The 22,019-nt window shown below is 43.3% G+C and overlaps 1 protein-coding gene across 3 annotated transcripts in view; it reads left to right on the top strand.

Moving 5' to 3' along the window:
- Nucleotides 1-22,019, top strand: part of smg6 (SMG6 nonsense mediated mRNA decay factor) — a 305,342-nt gene that overhangs the window by 122,469 nt on the left and 160,854 nt on the right. For all 3 annotated transcript variants that reach the window (XM_052035245.1, XM_052035247.1, XM_052035248.1), the window contains one exon: nucleotides 14,694-14,810. In XM_052035245.1, coding sequence (XP_051891205.1) covers nucleotides 14,694-14,810 — 117 coding nt within the window. The remainder of the gene's footprint in view (nucleotides 1-14,693; nucleotides 14,811-22,019) is intronic.

The following is a 22,019-nucleotide window of genomic DNA, read 5'->3' as shown; positions in this document are numbered from 1 at the left end:
TTGGTGTCATCCGCAAACTTACTAACAATGCCAAGTACATTCTCATCCAAATTGTTAATATAGATGACAAACAGTAGTGGACCCAGTATAGGTCCCTGCAGTGCACCACTGGTCACAGGCCTCCAATCTGAAAAGTAACCCTCCATTACCACCCTCTGACTCCTTCTGTATAAACCATAAATAACAGGGCCAATAACTGATCCTTGGGGCACTCTACTCATTACATCCTTCCAGCCTGATAAGAGCCACTTATGCCAACTCCCTTCATGCTATGTGGTAACCAGTCTTCAACCTATGCTGACACACTTTCCCCAATACCATGAGCTCTCAGCTTGTGTACCAGACTTTTATGTGGCACATGTCACCACGTCTTCTGAAAATCCAAATACACTACATCTGCAGGTTCTCCTCTATTGACTGCTTATTACAAAGAGCTCTACCAAATTTGTCAAACATGATTTACCTTCCATAAAACCATGTTTACTTGGTTTGATTGCATTTATCACCTGTAAATGAGTCGCTATTTCTATCTTGTCCCCTGTGGTAGTGATTGTTACAAGTTCTTCCATACTGTTTGAAACCAATCCATCTTTGGGACACTTACAATGTTCACTGTGGAGACTGATCCAAAGTATCTGCCATGTCCTTGTTTCCCGTAATTTACTTCCCCAGTCTTGCTCCCTAGAGGTTCCACACTTGCCCTAGCTATCCTTATCCTTTTAATATTTCTGTCAAAGTCCTTGCTGTTTATTTTGATGTTAATTGCCCGCTTTGTCGTAATCACTTTTCTCCCTCATTAACTCTTTTGTCTCTTGCTTCTGTTTCTTATAAAATTCCCAGTCCTCTGGTCTACCACTAGCCCTTGCCACTTTGTATGTCTAGTCTTTGTTTTGTTATTTACCTTGACCTCCTTTGTTCATCTTTCTCCAAGGATCACTACTTCTAATCGGGATGCATTTCCACTGAGCATTAAGCACCAGCTGTTTAAATATCTGCCACAGCTCACCCACTGACCTAATCTTGGCCTATTTATCCAGTCCACTCCTGGTAACTCCACCTTCATGCCATTGTAATTGCCTTTATTTAAGTCGAGGACATTGGTTATGGACCCTGGGGTTTTTTCATCCTCAAACTGTATCCGGAATTCTATCATGTTGTGATCACTACTCCCTAGGGGATCTTTAACCACAGCATCTTTTATTAATCCTACCTCATTACACATGACCAAATCTAAAATAGCTTGTTCCCGGGTAGGTTCTGTAACATACTGCTTTCATTTGTACAGGGCATAGCCACTGTGGTCACTTGATGCACAAATGGTGTATACTACAGAATGTGCTCGTGGCAGCCCTGATCAAACAGTGGACCACACAACAACATTCTACAGTCAACGCAGACTTAACATTTCAGTGATACATTCATTTTCCTCAAGAGCATTAACTTAAACTGGACGTAATTGTTGTTCTAAGTCAGCCGTACAAAAGAAGAGAGAAAGCACAAACTCTATGTGAACTGTCAGATTCTGCAGGCTGCTTGCCAGGATTACATTCCTAACAATTGTTGCCTGCTTTCTGGGGAGGGGTAGCTTTTTCAGAAATGATTTTGCCAGCCTTTGCTGCCTGAATGTCTGATGTACAGTTTTATTCTTGAGCCAGTTGCTGAAGAATGCCCTGTTGGCGGAAATGGGACCTGCCAACTGAAGAACAATTGAATAGTGTTATTAGTTTATTGTGAGAGGAGACACATTGGTGAATGATACAGAGCTAATTAGAAAGGCACAACATCCTGCCATGTGTTGGCCTTCTCCGCCTTTGTTTCCTGACCCTCCAGTCAGCCTGCTGAATTTTGTTTCATGTTTTCCCAACTGTACGTCTCCCTCCTAAAGAGGCGATGTCTAGTCTGTGAGAACACACAATAACTTTATTCATCTTTGATTTGACCACTTGTCTGCTAACCTCCTACAAATCATGTAGTTTAAAGATAGTTTTACATATAATGTTAAAGGTTAAGGAAACGTGTTCTTTTCACGAGGATTTCAGGGAGCCTTAAGTGCTGTGTCCTTGTGTGTAGAGAGACTTGCTGGTCCTTTTCTAGTACAAGGGTGAAGAATGTTCCCATGTCCAGACAGTAATGTTTCCAGCTTTACTGTGTGCTTTGTGGTCTAGCATACAATCTCTTGTTGTAGTTGTGATAGCATCTTCGAATATCAGGCGTGTCAAGCAACAATGATGTTGTTAACTGGCATTCGTTAGGACCATTACTTATCAACATTCTGCTGGTCCTGAATGCGGAACTTCAGGTTTGTAGCCGTGGTTAATTGCTCTCCAAGCCTGCACCTGAGCCACTCATCTTTTCTCCAAACATTCTTGTCAGCTTCCCCCAGATTCTACCACTCACCTACACACTAGAGGCACTTTGTAGTGGCCAATTAACCTACCAACCCACAGGTATTTGGGATGTGGGAGGAAACCCACATGGTCACAGTGAAAGCTGTACATGGACTGCACACAAGGATTGAACACGGGTCAATGGAGCTGTGAGGCAGTGGCTCCATTGTGCCACCCCTAATGGGGCCTCCTCCTTCCTGTTGACCATTAGTCAATAGAAATGTCTCTTCAGAAGGCAGGCAGAAGGTTCCTGTCTGATTTTGCACACATTGACACCTTTTTTGGAACTAAATATGAATATTACCAATTCCAAAGGAGAGGTAATTTAAAAATGCTTCACCCAGTCAGAATTTCATTTTTTCCACCACTTAAAACCAGTGTTCTAATTTCTATTCATAAATAAGCCTGGGGTGAGGCATTGATTTTCTGCTCCCTGCTTTGAATTTGCCAATTCCTTTAATATCACATTTAATTGCTCCCTTTAAATATCTACAAGTTTTTGGAATGTTTCTCCTGGGGACTGGGTAGTGCAATGAATTAGCACAATGACCTCTCAGCCCAGGGATCTGCATTCTAATCTCTGCTAAACCGATGGAACAGAATACCGTATTCCCCACAGGCTTCTGGACCCTCTTGTGAATGAGCTTGAGGCAGTCTCTGGCTGTGCATAGTGAGGAGGTGCAGACATAAGTAACTGCCCTCAGTATGCCACCAAATCAGTAGTCTAAACAAACTAGCCGAGGAGACCAGCACAGGAATTGAAAATGTCACAGATCATCTGACCAGTTGGGCAGAAAAATGCCAAATGGAATTTAATCCAGATAAGTGTGAGGTAATGTATTTGGGAAGGTGTAACAAGGTAAGGGAATACAGAGTAAATTGGAGAATATTGACTGGTATGGAGGACCATAGGGACCTTGGAACATTTGTCCACAGATCTTTAAAGACAGCAGAAATTGTAGATAAGGCATTTAAAATGGCAAAAGGGATACTTTGCTTTATTGGCAGGAAGTAATGCTTGAACTGTATAAAACACTGGTCAAGCTGCAGCATCACCAAATTAAAGGAAAGATATGATTGCATTAGAGAGGGTGCAGAGGAGACATGAGGATGTTTGCCAAGACTGAGAAGTTAGCCATGAGAAGAGATTGGATAGGCTGGGACTGATTTCTTTGAAAATGAAGAGGCTGAAGGCAGACTTAATTGAAGTGTCTAGAATTATGAGGGGCCTAGATAGAATAAATAGGAAGACTTACTATGACTTCCTTAGCAGAGGAGCCAAAAACCAGGGGCAGGGATTTAATGGAAGTAGCAGAGGGGAGAGGAAGGTCTTTCACCCAGAATGTGTAGGAGTCTGGAATTCAGGGGTAGAAGTAGAAAACCCTTAACATTAAAATACCTGGGTGTGTACTTGGAGTTGTGATCTTCAGAGCTACAGACCCAGGACTGAAGGTGAGATGCTGGGGAGCTTTCTTGGGACTGGCACAGTCATTGGTTCTGTAGTTCTGTATAGTAAAGGGTGTGGATAAAGTGGATTTACTTTTCTGACCTGTTTGTGCTGTCCAGTAGCATAGTTCTGCCAAACTGCATTCCTCACTGATGGATAATTCCCCTGGAATGGCAGGGGTGGCATTTATTCTCTATTCATCCCTCTCTACTTTCCTTGCTCCCTTCTCTTTAGGATTTCTGATTCCTTACCCAAGTGTACAAAGTGGGCAGTCCCAGCAGTTTCAGCTTGCTGCTGGCACAGTGAAGTCGTTTGTTTTTTCTTTTTAGTCTTCTGCATCTGGGACTACTCTACCTTCTTTGACTTGATCGTTCCAGCTTCTGTGGTTCCATTAATTCCAATGGATTGAAAGGCCTGCCAATCTTCAGCCTCACTCGGAATATCATTGGGCCTTTACTGCTACCTAGAACTGGCTTGACGATTCCCATCCACCACCAAACCCCACCTCTGGTTGGCTGAGGTTTTTCACAGCCTGAGCAGCTTTAGTTTAGCTTGCTTTCTCTGGGTAAAATAGTTTTGCTCTGTGATCACGGCCAGGTTCCATCTTCTTGCAAAACTCATGACCATCTCTGGATTCCAGCCTTACCTGGCTCCCTCCATCATCTTTTTCTTGGATTCCTGGTTTTCTGCTGGTCCTGGGATTTTCATTGTTTATCCTTGTTCTTTGCACCCATTGTATTTCAATGAATTATCTCCTTCCTGAATTACCATCTGCCCATCTCAGACTGGTTGCAGATGCTGATCGATCTGTGGACCCACTGTAGATCCGAGCAGAAGATGGTGACATCATCCACGTACAGGGGGGCTCTGATCTGGGTGTCCCCTCTGCCTGGCAATGTCACCCCTCTGATTTCCCCCCTCTCCCCCACCCACCTACCTTCCCCCCCTCACCTGGACTCACCTATCACCTGAACTCATCTATCACCTGCCTGCCTGTGCTCCTCCCCTTCCCCACACCTTCTTATTCTGGCTTCTTTCCAGTCCTGATGAAGGGTCTCAGCCCAAAATGATGACTGTTTATTTCCCTCCATGGATGCTGCCTGACCTCCAGCACTTTTTGTGTATTGCTCCAAATTCCAGCGTCTGCAGAATTTCTTGTGTGCCCATCTCAGGAAATGGTTTTCCATTGGATAGCTTATTAGAAGCCCACAGGATTTCTCTATTATTTTGATTGCTCAGTTCACCCTGCTTCCTGCAGATTAAGCAACTTGTAGTTTCTTCCTCTCTCCCTGTCTTCCACCAGCCCTCTCTCCCCCTCATTTGCATCCTCCCCTCCCATAGCTTCTGGAGTAAGGCAGAGTTGTCCACCCTTCCCTGTTTTGTTTGTGTGTTGCATTGAGCTCTTTATGGAATCCATCAGGAAGGATGAGGGCATCAGAGGGGTGATGTTGCCAGGCAGTGGGGGCACCCAGATCAGAGCCTCCCTGTACGTGGATGATGTCGCCGTCTTCTGCTCGGATCTACAGTGGGTCCACAGATCGATCAGCATCTGCAGGTTTGAGTTGGCATCAGGGGCTGCAGAAAGACTGAGGCCATGCTGTCTGGCAGCTGGTGCTCCGCCCCCTTCACCATCATGTCTGATTACCTGAAGGTGCTGCTGATCTGCTTTGGAGGGGCCGAGGCGTGTAACAGAAATTGGCTGGAGCGGATAGGCAAAATTAAACAAAAACTGGTGCTGTGGGAGAGATGCTTCCTCTCAATAACTGGCAAGAACCTGGTTATCAGGTGTGAGATGCTCTCAGTGCTGCTGTACTTGGTGCAGGTGTGGCCCATGGCCAGCTCCTCCACCCTGGCAGCCTTCTGGTTCATCTGTGGATCCAAGATGGTATGGGTCTGGTGGGTTGCAACGCACAAGTCCCTGGACAATGGGGGCAGAAGTGTATCCAACATCGCCCTCATCCTGATGACCACCTTTGTGTGTGGCTGCATCAGGCTGCACTTGGAACCAAAGTGTCACTACGTGCTGAGGTTCTACCTGTCCCTGGTGTTGCGAAGGATGGGCCTGGCTCTGTTGCCATGCAATATCCCAGTCAGCTGGACATTGCCATATTACCTATCCTTTGTGGAAATGTTCTTCCAGAAAAACACCTCTGACCATCAGTCTGTCAGGCAGTGGTCATCACGGAATGCCCTGCAAACACTGTGGGACAAAGATACAATGGATCCTGTGGGGTGGTTTCCTGAGCAAACTGTTCAGATCCAGGTTCAACAACAGCTTCTTCCCCACTGTCATCAGGTTCTTGAACTGACCTGAAAAACCACAACACTACCTCAGACTGTATTTCTTTTTCTCTCTCTCAACTTGTGCTAATGTTATATTTGTTTTGTTGTGTAAGTTATGTATAATTTGTGTTAACTTAAGTTTATGGTAACTTATGTTTGTCATGTTTGTATTGTCCTGCTGCTGCAGAAAGCTAAATTTCACAGCATTTCTACCCTGGGTGTATATGCCGAGGACAATAAACTTGAACTTGAAAATGCTGCCGACGGGCACGTTCCAGGCTGTGGGATGCATTGAAGGTCAGTGCAGCCAATGCAGAGGCTTTCTGGGGAGGGACTGCAGTCTCAGGTCCTTTGGCCACTGGACACTGAGGTGCTGGGTCTGGTGTGGAAGCTCCTCTGACAATTGAAGTTTGTATCACCCCAGGGGGCTACAGGAGTGGCAGTGGTGCTCTGTGCACGGAATGTGCTAACACTTCGAATGTGTAGAACCAATGACACTGAATGTATAGACTGAGTGACACTATGAATGTAAAGAGCCATCTTTTTTTCTTTGTAATCACATATATTTTTTATTATGAATAAAATTTATTTTTGAAATAAAAATTAATTACTTCAGTGGCTCCATTTTGTACTGGAACCACCCCTGGTATTTCTATCTTATCAGCTGTATATCAGCACAGCTTTTAGTTTTGGAGATCAGGTGGAAAAGTGGACGTAGAATCAACCGTGATCTTAATGAATGGCAGTATGGATTTGAGGGGTTGTGGGGCCTATAGCTGCTCCCATTTCTAATGGCCTTATACAGTGTCTGCCCTCTAGATTCAGTAGCCATTTGTTCAGTCTAATTACAATTGTAGAGCCATGCTACAAAGTGGATTGGGAATTAAACATTCAGTCGAACCTCATCTTCAGAAGAAATAGACAAAAATAGGGCTGATTTTGGAAGGGGAAGGGGTGGGGAAGTGGTGGGGGCTAGCCCAATAATGAGGACAGCATGAGGAATGACTTGGGTTCAAGAACGGGAATTAAAGGAAGAAGAAGCGACAAAGATACTGGTGGGAGGAGTTCTTCAACAGCCACTCTATTGGAAATATTAGCTTGCAGGAAAGGTAATGCAGCAATTTTGGGGAGTTTATAGACCGGGCATATCAAAATTGCAAGAGTAATTTGGAAGATGAGTTAATGGAAAACAGTTAGGAGCAGTTTCCTGAAGCAAACCTAACCCCGTCACTGACAGGGCATGATAGCAGCACATCTGCATGACCTGGTTGCCAAGCATCCTGCACATGAGCCAGATCGGTCACTCTCCGACTTGGTGAGTGTGGTCCTGGAAGTACCTCGGCCATCGAAGTGAACTGTGTGGGAGAGGTCATTGCCAGCACTCGTGGCATTGCAGCTTGAGTTCATTTTGTGACACCCAATTTATGAAGAGGCAGGGTTGTACCAGGTTACAGCCTTTAATGTTTTCTCAGAATCAGCATACCAGTTTAGAAAACCTCCCTGTGCCTATTACGCACAGTGCTGTTGCTTTTACTGTCTCTGGAAGTTGGTCATCTATTCAGATTTGGTTTAATTAGGGGGTTCAGTGAGCCTGTTTGGTATTGGAATTGCAAAAGCAGCCCCTCTGAGTCTCACTGGAGGAGTAGGTTTGGTGCAATCATGCTCATTCCTGTTCTGTAAGTCAGTAAAGACCAGGCATTCACATTGATTCTCTGCTTGCTGGATTTCTTGGGGATGTCTGTCCAGTCAGCTATTCAAGTTTGCTTTGTGGACCTCCAAATTGGTCAAGTCAAAGTACAGGGTTCGCCTGTTAATATTGTTGGACGATAGTCTTAGTAACTTCAGGTTTAAGAGTGGTCAACACTTTACCTTTTGTACATCCAGATTGCTTGAACTTTTCCAAATCTGTAGGAGAACCTGGGTTTCTTTTTTGTGGCTCAAGTGTCTTATTTTGCCACCAATCTAGATGGCTTCCTCAATCATCTCGCTGTGAAATACTATGTGTCCCATTATGGTACAGAAGGCAGTGTACTCTTCCCTCATCAGATTGTTCTTAAATAATAACTCCTAGTATTATGTTTTTCCAGTAGTTATTATGGTAAAATCTTGAACATTTGTTACTGTTGACACACACAGTGCAGCTGGTTTCAATAATCTGTCCCTGGTACTCTGTAACCTCTCACCTGTGCTCTACTGCAGTTCCTGTATTTGTACTTTTTTACCCTTTCCCGATGGTGTTACGGTGGGCCCACGGTAAATGACGTTGGCTGCTTGTCAGACAAACTTGCCCAAATCTGCATCAGTGTCAAACAGCACTGTGTCAAGTTCAATAGAGAGAGTGGGTGTTAAAGATGTAGGCAGGAGCTATGCACATCTTGAGTTGAAGGCAGTTCATGCTTGGCAGGGAAGCAGTTGATACTATAACGTTAGGCAAGAAATCAAGGCAGTGACAAAAGTTGGGCAACATTACAAGAGACAGAGAGTGGTACAAGTTTGAAATACTCTTCAGGAAATGGCAACTGATACTAGATGTAATTAATTGCTGTATCTGAGATGGATGAATTTTTGTCAACCATGGATCACAGTTCGACCATGATCATATTAAAAGGCAGACATAAGATTTCAGAGCAGCTGGAGGCCATCTGGCCCTTTGAGCCTGTTCTGCTCTTCATCCAGGTCATGGTTGATCTAGCTCACCACCATTTCTCTGCATTATCTCCATATTCCCCTAATATCCAAAAATCTATTGATGTCTGTATTGAATGAACTCCATGACTGAACTTCCACAGCCCTTGGGTAGAGAAATCAAAAGTTTCACCGTCCCCCGAGTGAAGAAATTACTCCTCATCCCAGTTTACCTCTTAAGACCCCATCCACCCAGACATTCTCTCTTCTCCCCCCTCCCATCAGGCAGAAGACAAAGAAACCCGAGGGCACGTAGCACCAGGCTCAAGGATAGCTTCTCTGCCACTATTATAAGACTATTGAACAGTTCCCTTATACAATGAGATGGACTCTTGACCTCACAATCTACCTTGTTATGACCTTGCACCTTATTGTCTCCATGCACTGCACTTCCCTGTAGCTGTGATACTTTACTCTGTATTCTGTAATTGTTTTTACCCTGTACTACCTCAATGCACTGATCTGTATGAACGGTATGCAAGGCAAGTTTTTTTTTACTGTACCTTGGTACAAGTGACAATAATAAACTAATACCAATATTGTGAGACTGTGACCTGTGGTTTTAGACTCCTCAGATAGGAAAGATCCTAAGGGCTGGACAGGGTAGAAGTTGAGTTGCTTTCACTGGTGGGAGAGTCACGGACAAGGGAACATAGCTTTAAGATAAGGGCCTGTCATCTAAAACTGAGGCACCTCGAAATTTCTTCTCACAGAGGGTGATAAATCCCTGGAATTCTTGGATGGTGGAAGCTGGATAATTAGAAGTATTTAAAGTGGAGGTGGATAAATATTTGACAGATTAAGGAATAGAGGTGTATGGAGAAATAGCACAGAAGGGGAGTTGAGACCAGCATAGATCAGCCATGATCATATTAATTGGTAGAGCAGGCTTGAGACACTTGACGGCCACTACTGCTCCTATTTTTCTTGGTTTCTTGTACGTGAAACATCTTCCATTTATCCACTGTTGAGCCCTGTATGAATTTTACAAGTTTCATTGAGATTTTCTTTTATTCTTCTGACGTCCACAGTATACAGAATTAATCTACTATTCTTTGGAACCAGATTAGTTAAACTTGTATGGCAAGTGTTGAGTAAGGAGATCAAAACTGTACACAGTGCTCCAGGTGCAGTCACACCTAGGCCATCTATAATCTTAGTAAGGATTCCTTATCCCTGTACTCAAATCCTCTCATTAAGAAGTACAACGAAACCTTTAACCACGTGCTCCACCTGCACGCTGGCTTTCATTGACTTGTGTCCAAGCACATGTAGATTGCTTTGGACATCTCTGTTCTTCTGTTTTGTGCACCAAAGTGGGTAAATTCATATTTTTCCACATTGTATTCCGTCTGCCGTGTTCTTCATTCACTCAGCTTGTCTATAAACCCTTGAATAGAATATCCTCTAGACATACTCCCTACTCACAGTCCCTCATTTATATCACCAACAAACATGGAAATATCATATTTGGCTCTCTCAAACTGATGAAGTTTGTTTGTGAACAGCTGGGCCCAAGCACTGAATCCTGTGTGCCCCGTTAGTCACAGCCTGCCAACCTGACAAAGATCTGCTTGTTCCCACATTGCTTGCTGTCCAGTAACCCATTCTCAGTCTGCGGAAGTACATTACCCAACTCCAAGTGCTCCTTATTGACCAACCTCCTGTGTGGGAATTTATTGAAAGCCATCTGAAAATCCAAGTGCACTACATCCACTGGTTTCCCCTTACCTATTCTGCTAATCATTTCCTCAAAGAACTCCAGTTGCTAAGTTCACGTTGTTTCTGCACAATCATATTATTCTCGTTACGATGTTCTGTTATTACTCCTTCCTTATAAATGTCAGCATTTTCCCTACTACTAATAATATTAGACTAACAGTCAATAGTTCACTTTTTCCCCCTCCTTTTGTATATAGTGGGGTAACAGTTGCTACCCTCCAATCCACAGGAACAGTTCCAAAATCTGTCTAATTTTCAGATAACCAGATCTTTATCTTTATCACAACCTGTTTCAAAACTCTGGCATGTAGATTTATAGGCTTTTATTTTAAACATACAGATTTCCTTATTCCCTCTAGATCCTTGGGTCTTTGGTATTTCTGGCTTAATAGAGTGAATGGGAGAACAGGCTTGAGGGGGGTAAATGGCCGCTTTGTTTTCCTGCATTCCTAAAGAAAATATACGTGGGAAGGTCTCATGCTTATCAGAGATTGACAGAACAAGTCATGGAAGTCTGGGGAGCATTTAATATGAAGCTGTGGCAGAACAGTGGGTGGTGGGAAAGTTGTTGCAGATATGAGGCTTTGGATGGTAATGTGTTGTAATAAGTGCAGGGGAGGTATGAAGGAGAAGTAGGTTGTTATCAATGTGGGGCAGTGGGGAGGGGAAGAGGTTGTAAGTGTGTGCTTATAAGGAGGGGAATGTGTTATGGGTGTGGGGCTATGGGGAAGAAAACAGTTAAGAGTATGGGGATGGGAACAGGCTGTAAGTGTAGGGATTTGGGGAGGAGAATAGGTTGTAGTTGTGGAGGTATGGAGAGGGAACAGGTTCTTACACTGAAGTTGGGATATTGTAGGTCAGGGCATGGGGAGGAGTACAGCCAATAGGTGTGGGTGTACGGGGAGGGAACAGGTTGTTATAGGTGTGGGAATATGGAGACAACAAGTAAATTCACAAAAACATGAGTACAGGGGTGAGAGTTGTCCTTTTGGCTCTTTGAGCCTGCTCCACCATTCATCAAGATCATGGCTGACGTTATAAGACCATAAGAAATAGGAACAGGAGTGGCCCCTCGAGTCGGCTCCTCCACTCAGTAGGATCATGGCTGATCTTGACATTTAAGTTCACTTTCCTACTCTTTCCACGTAACCCTTGACTTTTTCACTGATTGGAATCCATCTCAGTCTTAAATCTACACAAGGACTCTGGCCCGCAGCTCTCTGTGGTAACGAGTTCCACACTCTCAGTCCTCTGAGAGAAGAAATTCTTCCTCCTCTCAGTTTTAAAAGGTGCTCCTTTATTCGGAGACCCTGCCCTCTGGTTCCTTACTGTCCCGTGAGAGGAAATGTCTTTTCAGCATTTACTCTCTCCAGCTCTTTAATAACCCTGTATGTTTCAGTAAACTCACCTCGCATTCTTCTAACTCCCAATGAGTAGAGTCCCAACTTGTTTAACCTTTCCTCGTAGAATAGTCCCTCCATACCTGGCATCATCCTAGTGAACTTTATTGGAACAACATCCAAATAAATAATATGTTTTCTTAATTAGGGAGACCAAAACCCTTCTCAGTACTCTAGATGTGGTGTCACCAGTGCACCGTACAGTTGTAGTGAGAACTCCCTAATCGATACTCTAATCCCCTTGAAATAAGGCCGAACGTTCCAGTAGCCTCCCTATTACCTGTTGCACTGTTTGCTAGCTTTCAGTGTTTCATGCATAAGCACACCGAAATCCCTTGGTGCTGCAGCTTTCTGTAATTTTTTTTTCTTTTTCAATAATACTGTTCTTTTGTTCTTCCTTCCAAAGTGAACATTATGCTCCATTTACCAGCTGTTTGCCTGCTCATCTAACCTATCAATGCCTCTCTGTAAAATGTCTGTATCCTCCTCGCAACTTATCTTCCCACCTACGTTTTGTGTTGTCCTCAAACTTGACTACTGTACATTTGCTTCTTCCTCCAAGTAAATGACTATGGTCCCAGCACTGATCCCTGTAGTGCCCCAGTGGCTACAGGTTGCTAACCTGAGTATGACTGCCTTATCCATTACTTGCTGCTTCTTGTCTGTTAGCCAATCATCTGTCTATGCCAATATGCTATTCATCACCACGGGCTCTTTCCTTGTGACTTGACCTTTGGTGAGACACCTTGCTGAACTTAAGTCTGGAAGTCCAAATACCACACATCTACTGGTTTCCCTTTATCCACTCTGGTTAAGAATTCATCAAAAATTCAAATAGATTTGTCAGACAGGATTTCTCCTCCTGAAGCCTTGCTGACTTTGCTTAATTAGATTACCATTTTCTGTTAGGGTTTCGACCTGAAATGAAGACAATTCCTTTCCTCCTATAGATGCTGCTCGACCCGCTGAGTACCGTCAGATCCTCTGACGAGTTTGGCCGCTACATTCCTGTCCTATTCCCATATGCCTTGATACCTTTAATACTCAGAAATATATTGATTCCTGTTCTGTATGAAGCAGAGACTGAACCTCCACAACCATCTGCAGGGGAGAATCCCAAGGGTTCACCACCCCTTGCATGAAGAAATTTGTCCTCATTTCAGTGCTTAACAACCTATCCTTTCTTCTGAGCCTGTGCCCCCTGGTCCTAGACACTCAGCCAGGGGAAGCACCCTCTCTGCCTCTAGGCTGCCGAGCCCTGTAAGAAGTTTGCATGCTTTGGTGAGATCTCCTCTCCTTCTAAACTCTAGGGAACGCAGGACAAACCTACACATTCTGCCCTCTACCTGACACCAGTCTAGTGAACCTTTGGTGCACTCCATCAAAGACAAATGCATCTTATCTCAGTTAAGGAGGCTGAAACTATACACAGTATTCCAGGTACAGTCTCAACAAAGCCCTTCACAATTGCAGTCAGACATCTTAACAAAAAACAGAAAATGCTGGAAGAACTCAGCCAGTCAAGCAGAATCTGTGGAAAGAGAAACCAATTAATGTTTCAGGTCAGGGGCTGGGGAAAGAGTGGTGAGGTTACAGTTTTCAAACAGAGCTGGGGAAGGAACGAGATGTAATACAAAAGACTATATGGAGATTAGTTAATTCATTTCAGTGGTTAGGACCATGAGTACTGACCATTAATGAGTGACCTTTGCAATTATAGGTGTGAGGACATGGGGAGGGAAGAGGTTGTTTTAGGTGTGGAGAAGGGTGAGAGGGCAGGCCATGGGGGAGGGGGATGGTATGTTTTAAGTGGTTTGTTGAACAGGTTGTTGTCTGGTGTAAGTGGAACTGTGTGAGGGCAGTGCCATCCAGGTTGATCACCAAAGTGTGGGGGTTCATGGTGAGTGGTCATATTCAGCAGCACTGGCCTTTGTAATTCACAAGTGTCTTGTGCTGTGTTTACAGGAAAATGGGTCTATTGAGTAAATTTCAAGGGTGTTCTGGAGGTGGTGGGATGGATGGAGCAAGATGGAAATATGGGAGGACATAGTTGGAGACTGGGCAGCATTAGGTGTTTGCTGGAATTAAGTATTGACTTAATGACTAATTGATTATAGATCTATTGCTGTTTACTTCTTCCTAAGATCCTAGTATTCTCTTGTCTCACAAGAGAGACAAGAGACATTTGCTCCTCTTCAGGGAAGCAGACACTATTGTTTGCTCATTGATGCTGATGTTTTGTTTACTGGCATCCATTGGTTTTTGGTTCCTTGGGGATCTTCCTCAATTCCTATCTGTATCCAGTGGGGTCCGAGTTTTATAATAACTTATCTAGGCAATATGTTCACTATCTGCTTATTATTTTCCCTGGAGTCTTAATTCTCAAGTCAAACAGAAATGACTAGGTATATAGACCAGGTCTTTGAGCATTTATAAAAAATCAGGTTAACATTTCAGGTACAACATTTCATCAGATCTGGAAGTAGTTCAGTCATGTTTTCAGAGAGATTTGGCATTCACCCAGTGTTTGTTTATGGTGCCTAGTGTCCTGAATGTAATGCAACTCGCAGTTTATTGGTGAAGACATCTGTGTTAACGTGACTCTAGTTGTGGTCAGATAATTGCAAAAAAAATTTTTTTTAAATAAACTGCACTGGTGAAGGTGAAAGTTTTCCAAGTCTTTGAGTAAAGAGCTGAAGCCATGACAAGATTTCTCAGTCCTTATGAATACAAGCATCATGATTCTTTCTCTGTCCCGTGATGTATTAGATTCTGGTTCGGAGAACTGCCGATCAGTGATTCAGGAGCACGCTACAGCACTGGGACTGGCCATGTTTGGTTTGCTAGTGGAACGTTGCATCGAACAGTTAAAGGAAGCTGCCAGAGGTAAGTGTTAATGCCTGTCTATACCAGTCATGTATCTCTTTTATCTAGGTCAGAATTAAATCGTCAGTATTTATTTATCCTATGTATCAATAGGTACGTAAAATGACACCCTTGTTAATAAGGTTTTGCACTGTTTACAAGCTGCTAAAGCTTTGATTGTTACCAATCTCCTACCTGTAGTGAATTGCTGGGTAGTGCATTGTGCCACATTGTCAACATGTATTTCTGCATTATGTCCAAAGACTTCAACATCATCAGAGAAGCAATCAAGAGAAGAAACGCGAGGTTGAGAGGGTACAAGGACTGATCCATACCCATTGGGCTCCCACAACATGCTAAATCCTCTGAGGCCATGCCAAGTAGAGCCCATTTAGCTCATGGCACCATTGTCACCTCAGGAGCTGCTGAACTCTTTACATGTTGCTCTGCAGAATTTTCCCTTTACAGGTGTTTAACAAATTCTGGTTATTTTACCAATTACATGAGCTTCTTACCATTGGAAATAGGTTTGCCCTTCTTTATTCTATCAAATTTAAATTGAAATCACTCCTCACAATTCTGTCTAATTCACTTTCTCCAGGTCTCCTGACCATAGACATTCCTCTTTTCTCTCCAACTCTCCCTCTTCTCTGCAACTTAAAATATATTTGAATTCTAACTTTTCCCAGTTCTGATGCTTTTTCCCCTCTGATGCTGCCTCACCTGCTGAGTATTTCCATCATGTTCCGTTTGTTCAGATCTGCAGCATCCACAGTTTTGCTTTTCATCCCTCCCCCCACAGCACGCCTCCCCAGACACCCTGCCCCCCCACATGTGTGCCCCCCCGACACACACACATACACACACACACACACACACACACACACACACACACACACACACACACACACACACACACACACACACACACACACACACACACACACACACACACCCCTTTCTGCTGTACAAGTTTGTTCTCCAGCTTCAAGGTCTCTGTTACAGAATTGTTCAAAAGCACCACCACTCGTCATAATAAATGAGCAATTTCTGGCAAGGTGCTAACATCTGTAATGTTTTGGTTAGTGATTAGCAGCAATCGAACAGGCCTTCCCCACCCTCTCCCAGCCGGCACCACCACCATTTGCACCATTCCGTCTCTCTTGGTCTCCTTAATACAGACACTCCTTTATTCTCTCTATCTCTTCCCTTCTCTACAATTTTAAACACAAGTTTTCTAACTTTTCCTCATCCTGATGAAAGATTATCGAACCTTTCTCTGTCTACGGATGTTGCCTGACCTGCTGAGTATTCTACACATTTTACTTCAGATTTTCATCATCTGTAGTTTTTCTGCTTTCCAACATTTCTAGTGGGGTCCTGTTTGACAGGAAATCTCCCCCTTTTCGAAAGTTCCTGCTGGGATTATTTGAGAAAAAGTTTATTGATTCCATTTCTCTCCTGGACTATTGTCTTAGGTTGAAGCAGATTGAGTACCATTTTATGCCAGATTAATTTTGATCCCTAATCCTATATACAGGTAGGTAGGGTCCCACAACCCCATGATATCACCCTCTTCCTGTGTCAGCCAGTCTGGTGCATCTCCCTCATCCCTGCCTTTGTCAGCATCGACTGTTCCAATGCTCTTGTAAAAATCGTATCTAACCATAACCTACCCTGCATTATTCCCATTTTCTCATTGCATCCATTATAAACAAAATGCTGAAGGAACTCAGTGGGTCAGGCAGCATCTGTGGAGGGAAGTGGACAGTTAACATTTGCTGAGTTATGTTGGTCCCAGTGCTGCAATGTTTCCAGCTCAAAAATTCTTTGGTATAAAAGACTTTTGAGAAGTGGTCTCCCTTATTATATATAATCTTCCCACTCCAGTAGTACCCAACCCCAGCATCCCAAACCCATCTGTCTCTCTGAATTTGGCCTTCTCTACCTCTCAATCCAGGCCCCATACTTTGTAATTCTGATCTCCTCTGTGCATCCACATCTTGCTTCCCTTTTAAGTTTCCCCTTAATACTGCTCTTCCAACAAGCCTTAGCTCCCCTTCTTGTATAAGCTGCTTTTGCACAGACTATACATATTGCTTGAATATGCATCTGAAAAGGGCAGGCATGGTAGTGTAAGGGCAGGCACCGTAGTGTAGCAGTTAGCGTAACACTAATACAGTGCGAGCGACCCAGGTTCAATTCCGGCTGCTGTCTGTAAGGAGTTTGTACGTTCTCTCTGTGACTGCGTGGGTTTCCTCCGGGTGCTCCGGTTTCCTCCCACACTCCAAAGGTGTAGTGGTTAGGAAGTTGTGGGCATGCTATGTTGGCGCCGGAAATGTGACGACTTGTGGGCTGCTCCCAGAACACTCTACACAAAGATGCATTTCACTGTGTGTTTCGATGTACATGTGACTAATAAAAAAGTCTTATCTGTAAAAAGCTTTCAGACACTTTTCCATGCTAAAGGTGCAGAAGAGGCGATGCAGCCTGGGACAGATCGGCCATGATCATGTTGAATAGCGGGGCAGGCTTAAGAGGGGGAGTGGCCTACTCCTATTTTCTAATGTTCTTATGTATGTAAAAATGCTATGTGGATGCGAGTTGATGCTATCTGGGATGGGACTTCCTGCTTAACACAGTGCAAACCTGTCACTAATTGGGTTTGCTCACTGGGATATATGGTTGATACAAAGGCCCCTGTTCTGTTGCCTGTTTAAATTGCTGTAATTATCAGCTCTCATTAGGTTCTATTTCTAAAGAGAGTGAAGTGGTATTGTAGCAATGTGTTTATAGTCACTAGGAACACGATGAGTTTTGGATTCATTGGGTTGGGTCATTGTGATCTTCATAAAGATCTCCTGAATGAGTGATTGCTCTGAGGACCAAATGTTTCTCCCATTGCTCTGATCTGAAGTTTTAAAAATTTTTAGTATCTGAAAGGATCACTTTTCTTTTCAGATAAACTGTTCTCTGGAAAATATCCAGTTGATCTGAGTCTGAGTTGTTTTCCTTCTATGACTTTGTCACATTGGCTGCAGAAAGTTTCCATCTTGGGGTATGGCCCTTTGGCTCTCTAAGCGTTTGGGCAGCAGTTGTGTGCCACTTTTGTGATCAGAGTTCACTACAATTTCACATTGTAAAGGCACCGAGTTGATATGCACAGATGTATATGTTGTGTAGCTTTGGGATTATTTTGATGGTTACGTGGCAGATAAGTTGCATCTAAATTCCTGGAGTGCCTACGTCGTTCTTTAAGAAAGCACTTAAATAATTTTACAGCTGAAATAGTCATTTTTATGTGATTCTAGTTCTTGTTTTCAGACGATTTAAGAGCAGTTATCCACAGAAATGTTACTGGCTGGCAGTGAGTAATACGGCAGTAATTCAATCTCTGGATTTGGATAACGTATCTTAACCACAACGAGCAGTTCTCCTGGTTTATGATGTCATTTGGAGTCCCCTGCATTTAAATTACCACCATGGTGCTCACTGCAAACATGTAAAGAGTTTCCAATATGCGTATTCATCATGCATAGTTTTAAGTTGAAATTCTCTAATGCTGATTGGAAGCAGTTTTGAATGTGGGACGTATTATGATGTACTCACAAGAGTAATTTTGTGCTTAAGCTGAATTACAAGGTAGTGGTGAATGATGTTTATATATTTGTGTACTAATGCTTTTATAGGGAATGTTAAAATTTGAATGGTGGAAACCAAGTTAATTTGCCCAGCTCTGTTCTCTCTATTTCTTTACTAGTTTTTGTAGTGTGGGTAAGGCTACATGTATTGGCAGCCCAAGTTATCCTCAGGGCACTAAGAGCCAGTTGCATTAAATGAGGCCAAATCAGGTAAGGGTTCTTTCATTGGGGAGGAGTGTGGGAGTTCCATCATTGAACCCATTAGGGTTGTTTTACAATAAACAGCTGCTTTCATCATTATTTTCTGGTATCAAACCAAAGATTTATGGAGTTCAGTTTACTGCTTGCCATGTTGGGATTTGAAAGCTCTGCCTCAGGGTTGCTAGTCCATTACCAAAACTGTAAGTAGCTTGCACTGAAGTTAGATACAGCAGCCTAACAGTTAGCAATGTTGAATTCAGCAAGACTATCTGAAATTCAACTAGTGGTAGGATGGTGGCATAGGCTAGTATACAGTTTTAAGCCTTCAATTGTGACTCCATCTTGTTCATACCCAGTAGAGTAGTGGAGAAATCATCAAACAAGTGAGCTGTCTCTCAGCAGGTGTCTGGTGTTCTCAAACAGTTTTGCTCAGGAAGCCCTTTTATTGGAACAGCAATACCACAGGAAGTAATGGTAGTCTTCCTCACAGGACTGGATTTCCCACAAGCTTCTCAGGAGGCTAATGTTCTAGCCCTCAAAATGAAAGTAGACTTGGTTGACCTCTCTATAAACTCGTGTTCCTAAAAATGGTTAATGCAGAAAGTTCCTTTTGTGACTGCTTTTATCGGAAGGGAAGTCATTCAGAAGCTTTCAAACTAAGTTGCCTTGATTGGCTTTCACATGGTTTTTTAGAAATGTTTGTGTTAATAACTTACACTAAAAAGAAAAGGCTTATTTACCAACATGCTGTAAAGTGCATTGGCTGTTACTGGAGGGCATTCACTGCTGCTGCTGAGCCTGATGCTCAGCTGAGAAATGGCCTCCCCTGCCCAGTCCAGTACCAGAAATTCCTGGGAGAAGTGTGCCTCCTGTTTCCCTGCCCATAAGCTCTGCATTTACCTGGAGCAGATCTTCCAGGGTCAACTTGGTCCCAGAAGACTGCTCCATCCTGACAGGTGAGGCCCTGTGGAGCACAGCCTTGTGAGCACAAATATCAAGCCTCACCCACCAGGGCTGGCCAAGCCACAGACCAGATATCAAATTGTCAGAATTTGGGGCAGGTCCAGCTGGTAGTGGATTGTGAAGTGACTGCTCCCTGAGTTTGTGAGGCACAGGAGTGAGGGCTGAGAGTGATGATGGTTAGGGTTAGGTGAGATCAGATCGGCAAATTTTCATGACTGCCAAAAGCTGGGAGCATTTTTCAAGGGGATTTGGTTTGTCCTTGGATTTTTGATGAATACCCATCCTTTTTCAAGCCATGTCTCCAGCACACTCAGAGGTTTATCATTCAAACACAAGAACAATTAGGCCTATCAGTTGTTCGGTTGATGATCATGCCATGAGATTGCTTAAAAATGTACCTGTAATGTCCTGTGCTGCTTATTGAGCTGTCAGGTTTCCAGAAATCAAGAGCAATTGAAATCATGTAAAGTACTGGTGATCAGGAGAGGCACTGTCAAAAGAAATATAAAATAGTGTTTGGGTCAGGAGAGGGGTGATTGTACATCGTGTATCTCAGTAGGAAGATTGATGGTGTGATGAGGACGTATCTGAGACTTGTTCAGAAACTCAGGTGTTTGCTGAGTGAGTTGGTGCCCATTTTAAAGTTCTACAGTGCAGGCTTCCAACATGGAGAGGGTCGAGTGTTACCATTTTTTGTCGCATACTCACTCACCTGTTGTCCTAGTGGGCAGTGACACTAGAACGGATCTGTAGCGGATGGAACATTTCAGCTCGGGTAAAAGAGTAGGGGTGGTACTATTCCGCCCTCAATCTCACATTGCCATCTCCTTTTAACCCCCAGTGGAAACTCAATGCTTTGATATGGTATTTTTTTTTCTTCTGGTGATCAGGCTGAGACTTGGCTGGCCAGCTTTTTCCTGGACCTCAGTCTCCTACGTTCCTTATCAGGTATTGAGTTGCTTTGTGCTGCTTAGTAATGATGGGTAAAAATAGGGACTGTTGCCCAAATAACAAGGAACTTTATTCAGATGCAGTGTTTTAGTTCCTTTGGGTTTTCTTAACCAAGAATCTAAAAGATGACAACTTGTTTACATTTCTAACTTGCACCAAATGGCACTTCACAAGTTGGCAGGCACAGAGCAGGAGCATCCCTTCACAGCTTGTCAGTTGCAGGGTACTGTCCTAACCTGAAATGCAGCTGGCTGGAGACCTCTCTGCACTGTACTCTGGGATCATGTAAATAATGAAGTGTGTAGTTTATAAACTCCCTGGTATAGTGCAATGTTTGCTGCTTTTAAGTCTTTTTTTTAAACATGAGCCACTTTAAGAAGGAATGATGACGTTAGCATGCTGTCCTATTGTACATTCTGGGTTGAAAGGCAGCCTAAACTAATAATGAGTTTCTCCTTTCCGTTGGTTTTAATTACCTCAACTTTAATAGTCGGTGTTAGTCCACAAGGCAGACCTGCTCCAGTTCAACAATCAATGACACCTTACTGAGAGTTGGCCTGATTCATCAGTTCGGCTAGAGCCCATGACCTGCTGACTCAGAATCTCACCCACTAAAGTCTGAAATTAAGAATCCAAGAAATGTAAGTGTAAACATGAAAGCCTTTTTAGAAATACCTGTAGCAAACAGGTGATCAAGGAAGCCCTAGGGCTTCTGAAGATTGCAAGGTTGATGCTACATCAGTTACTGATGGTTATATGTCTCAGACAACTGAGTGTCTTGTGGTGGACAGCCTGAAACCTCAATCCATTATACAGAGGGTATTTTACTGGAAGATGAAATATTAAGAATTCAGAATGTAATAGGAATTTTAATAACCAATAATTTGCAAGTCTAAATATCACAGTTTAGTAGTTACATTTCCCATATAATCATCATATTGAGAAAACACTTTCAACCCATATTTAACCAACTTGCCATAGTAAATACTAATTACAGGTGCTTGCACTCATTGGGTTGAGCTGCTCTTATCTTGTGTGGAGCACTTTTGCCTGGCAACTGTAGTACAGGATTGCAGTCGTTGGAGACAAAGGTGGGAAGAGTTATGGCTAGGAATAAAAATGGAATGCCTGAGCATTAAATATCTGTCCTCACTGTAGAAGTCCCACTGAATTAGGCACAGAGGTAAGCCACTCATCCCTTTAAAGTGCCATTAAATAAGAATGTAGCTGATCTGCTTGTAACCTCAACTCCACACCCCTACCAACATGTGATAACCTATCACCCTCTGCTTATCAATATATCTATCCCTGCCTTAAAAATATTCAAAGACTCTCCTGCCATCGCTCTTTGAGAAAGAGAGTTCTCGGAGGAGGTTTCACCTCATCTGTCTTAAAGGGGCGATGCCCTGTTTTTAAACATTAACTCTTGATTCTAGGTTCTCCCACGAAGAAACATTGTCTCTACTTCCACCCT

The sequence above is a fragment of the Pristis pectinata genome, chromosome 21 (genome assembly GCF_009764475.1).
Source record: "Pristis pectinata isolate sPriPec2 chromosome 21, sPriPec2.1.pri, whole genome shotgun sequence".
Classification (NCBI taxonomy): Eukaryota; Metazoa; Chordata; class Chondrichthyes; order Rhinopristiformes; family Pristidae; genus Pristis; species Pristis pectinata.
This window is presented reverse-complemented; position numbering and strand designations above follow the sequence as displayed.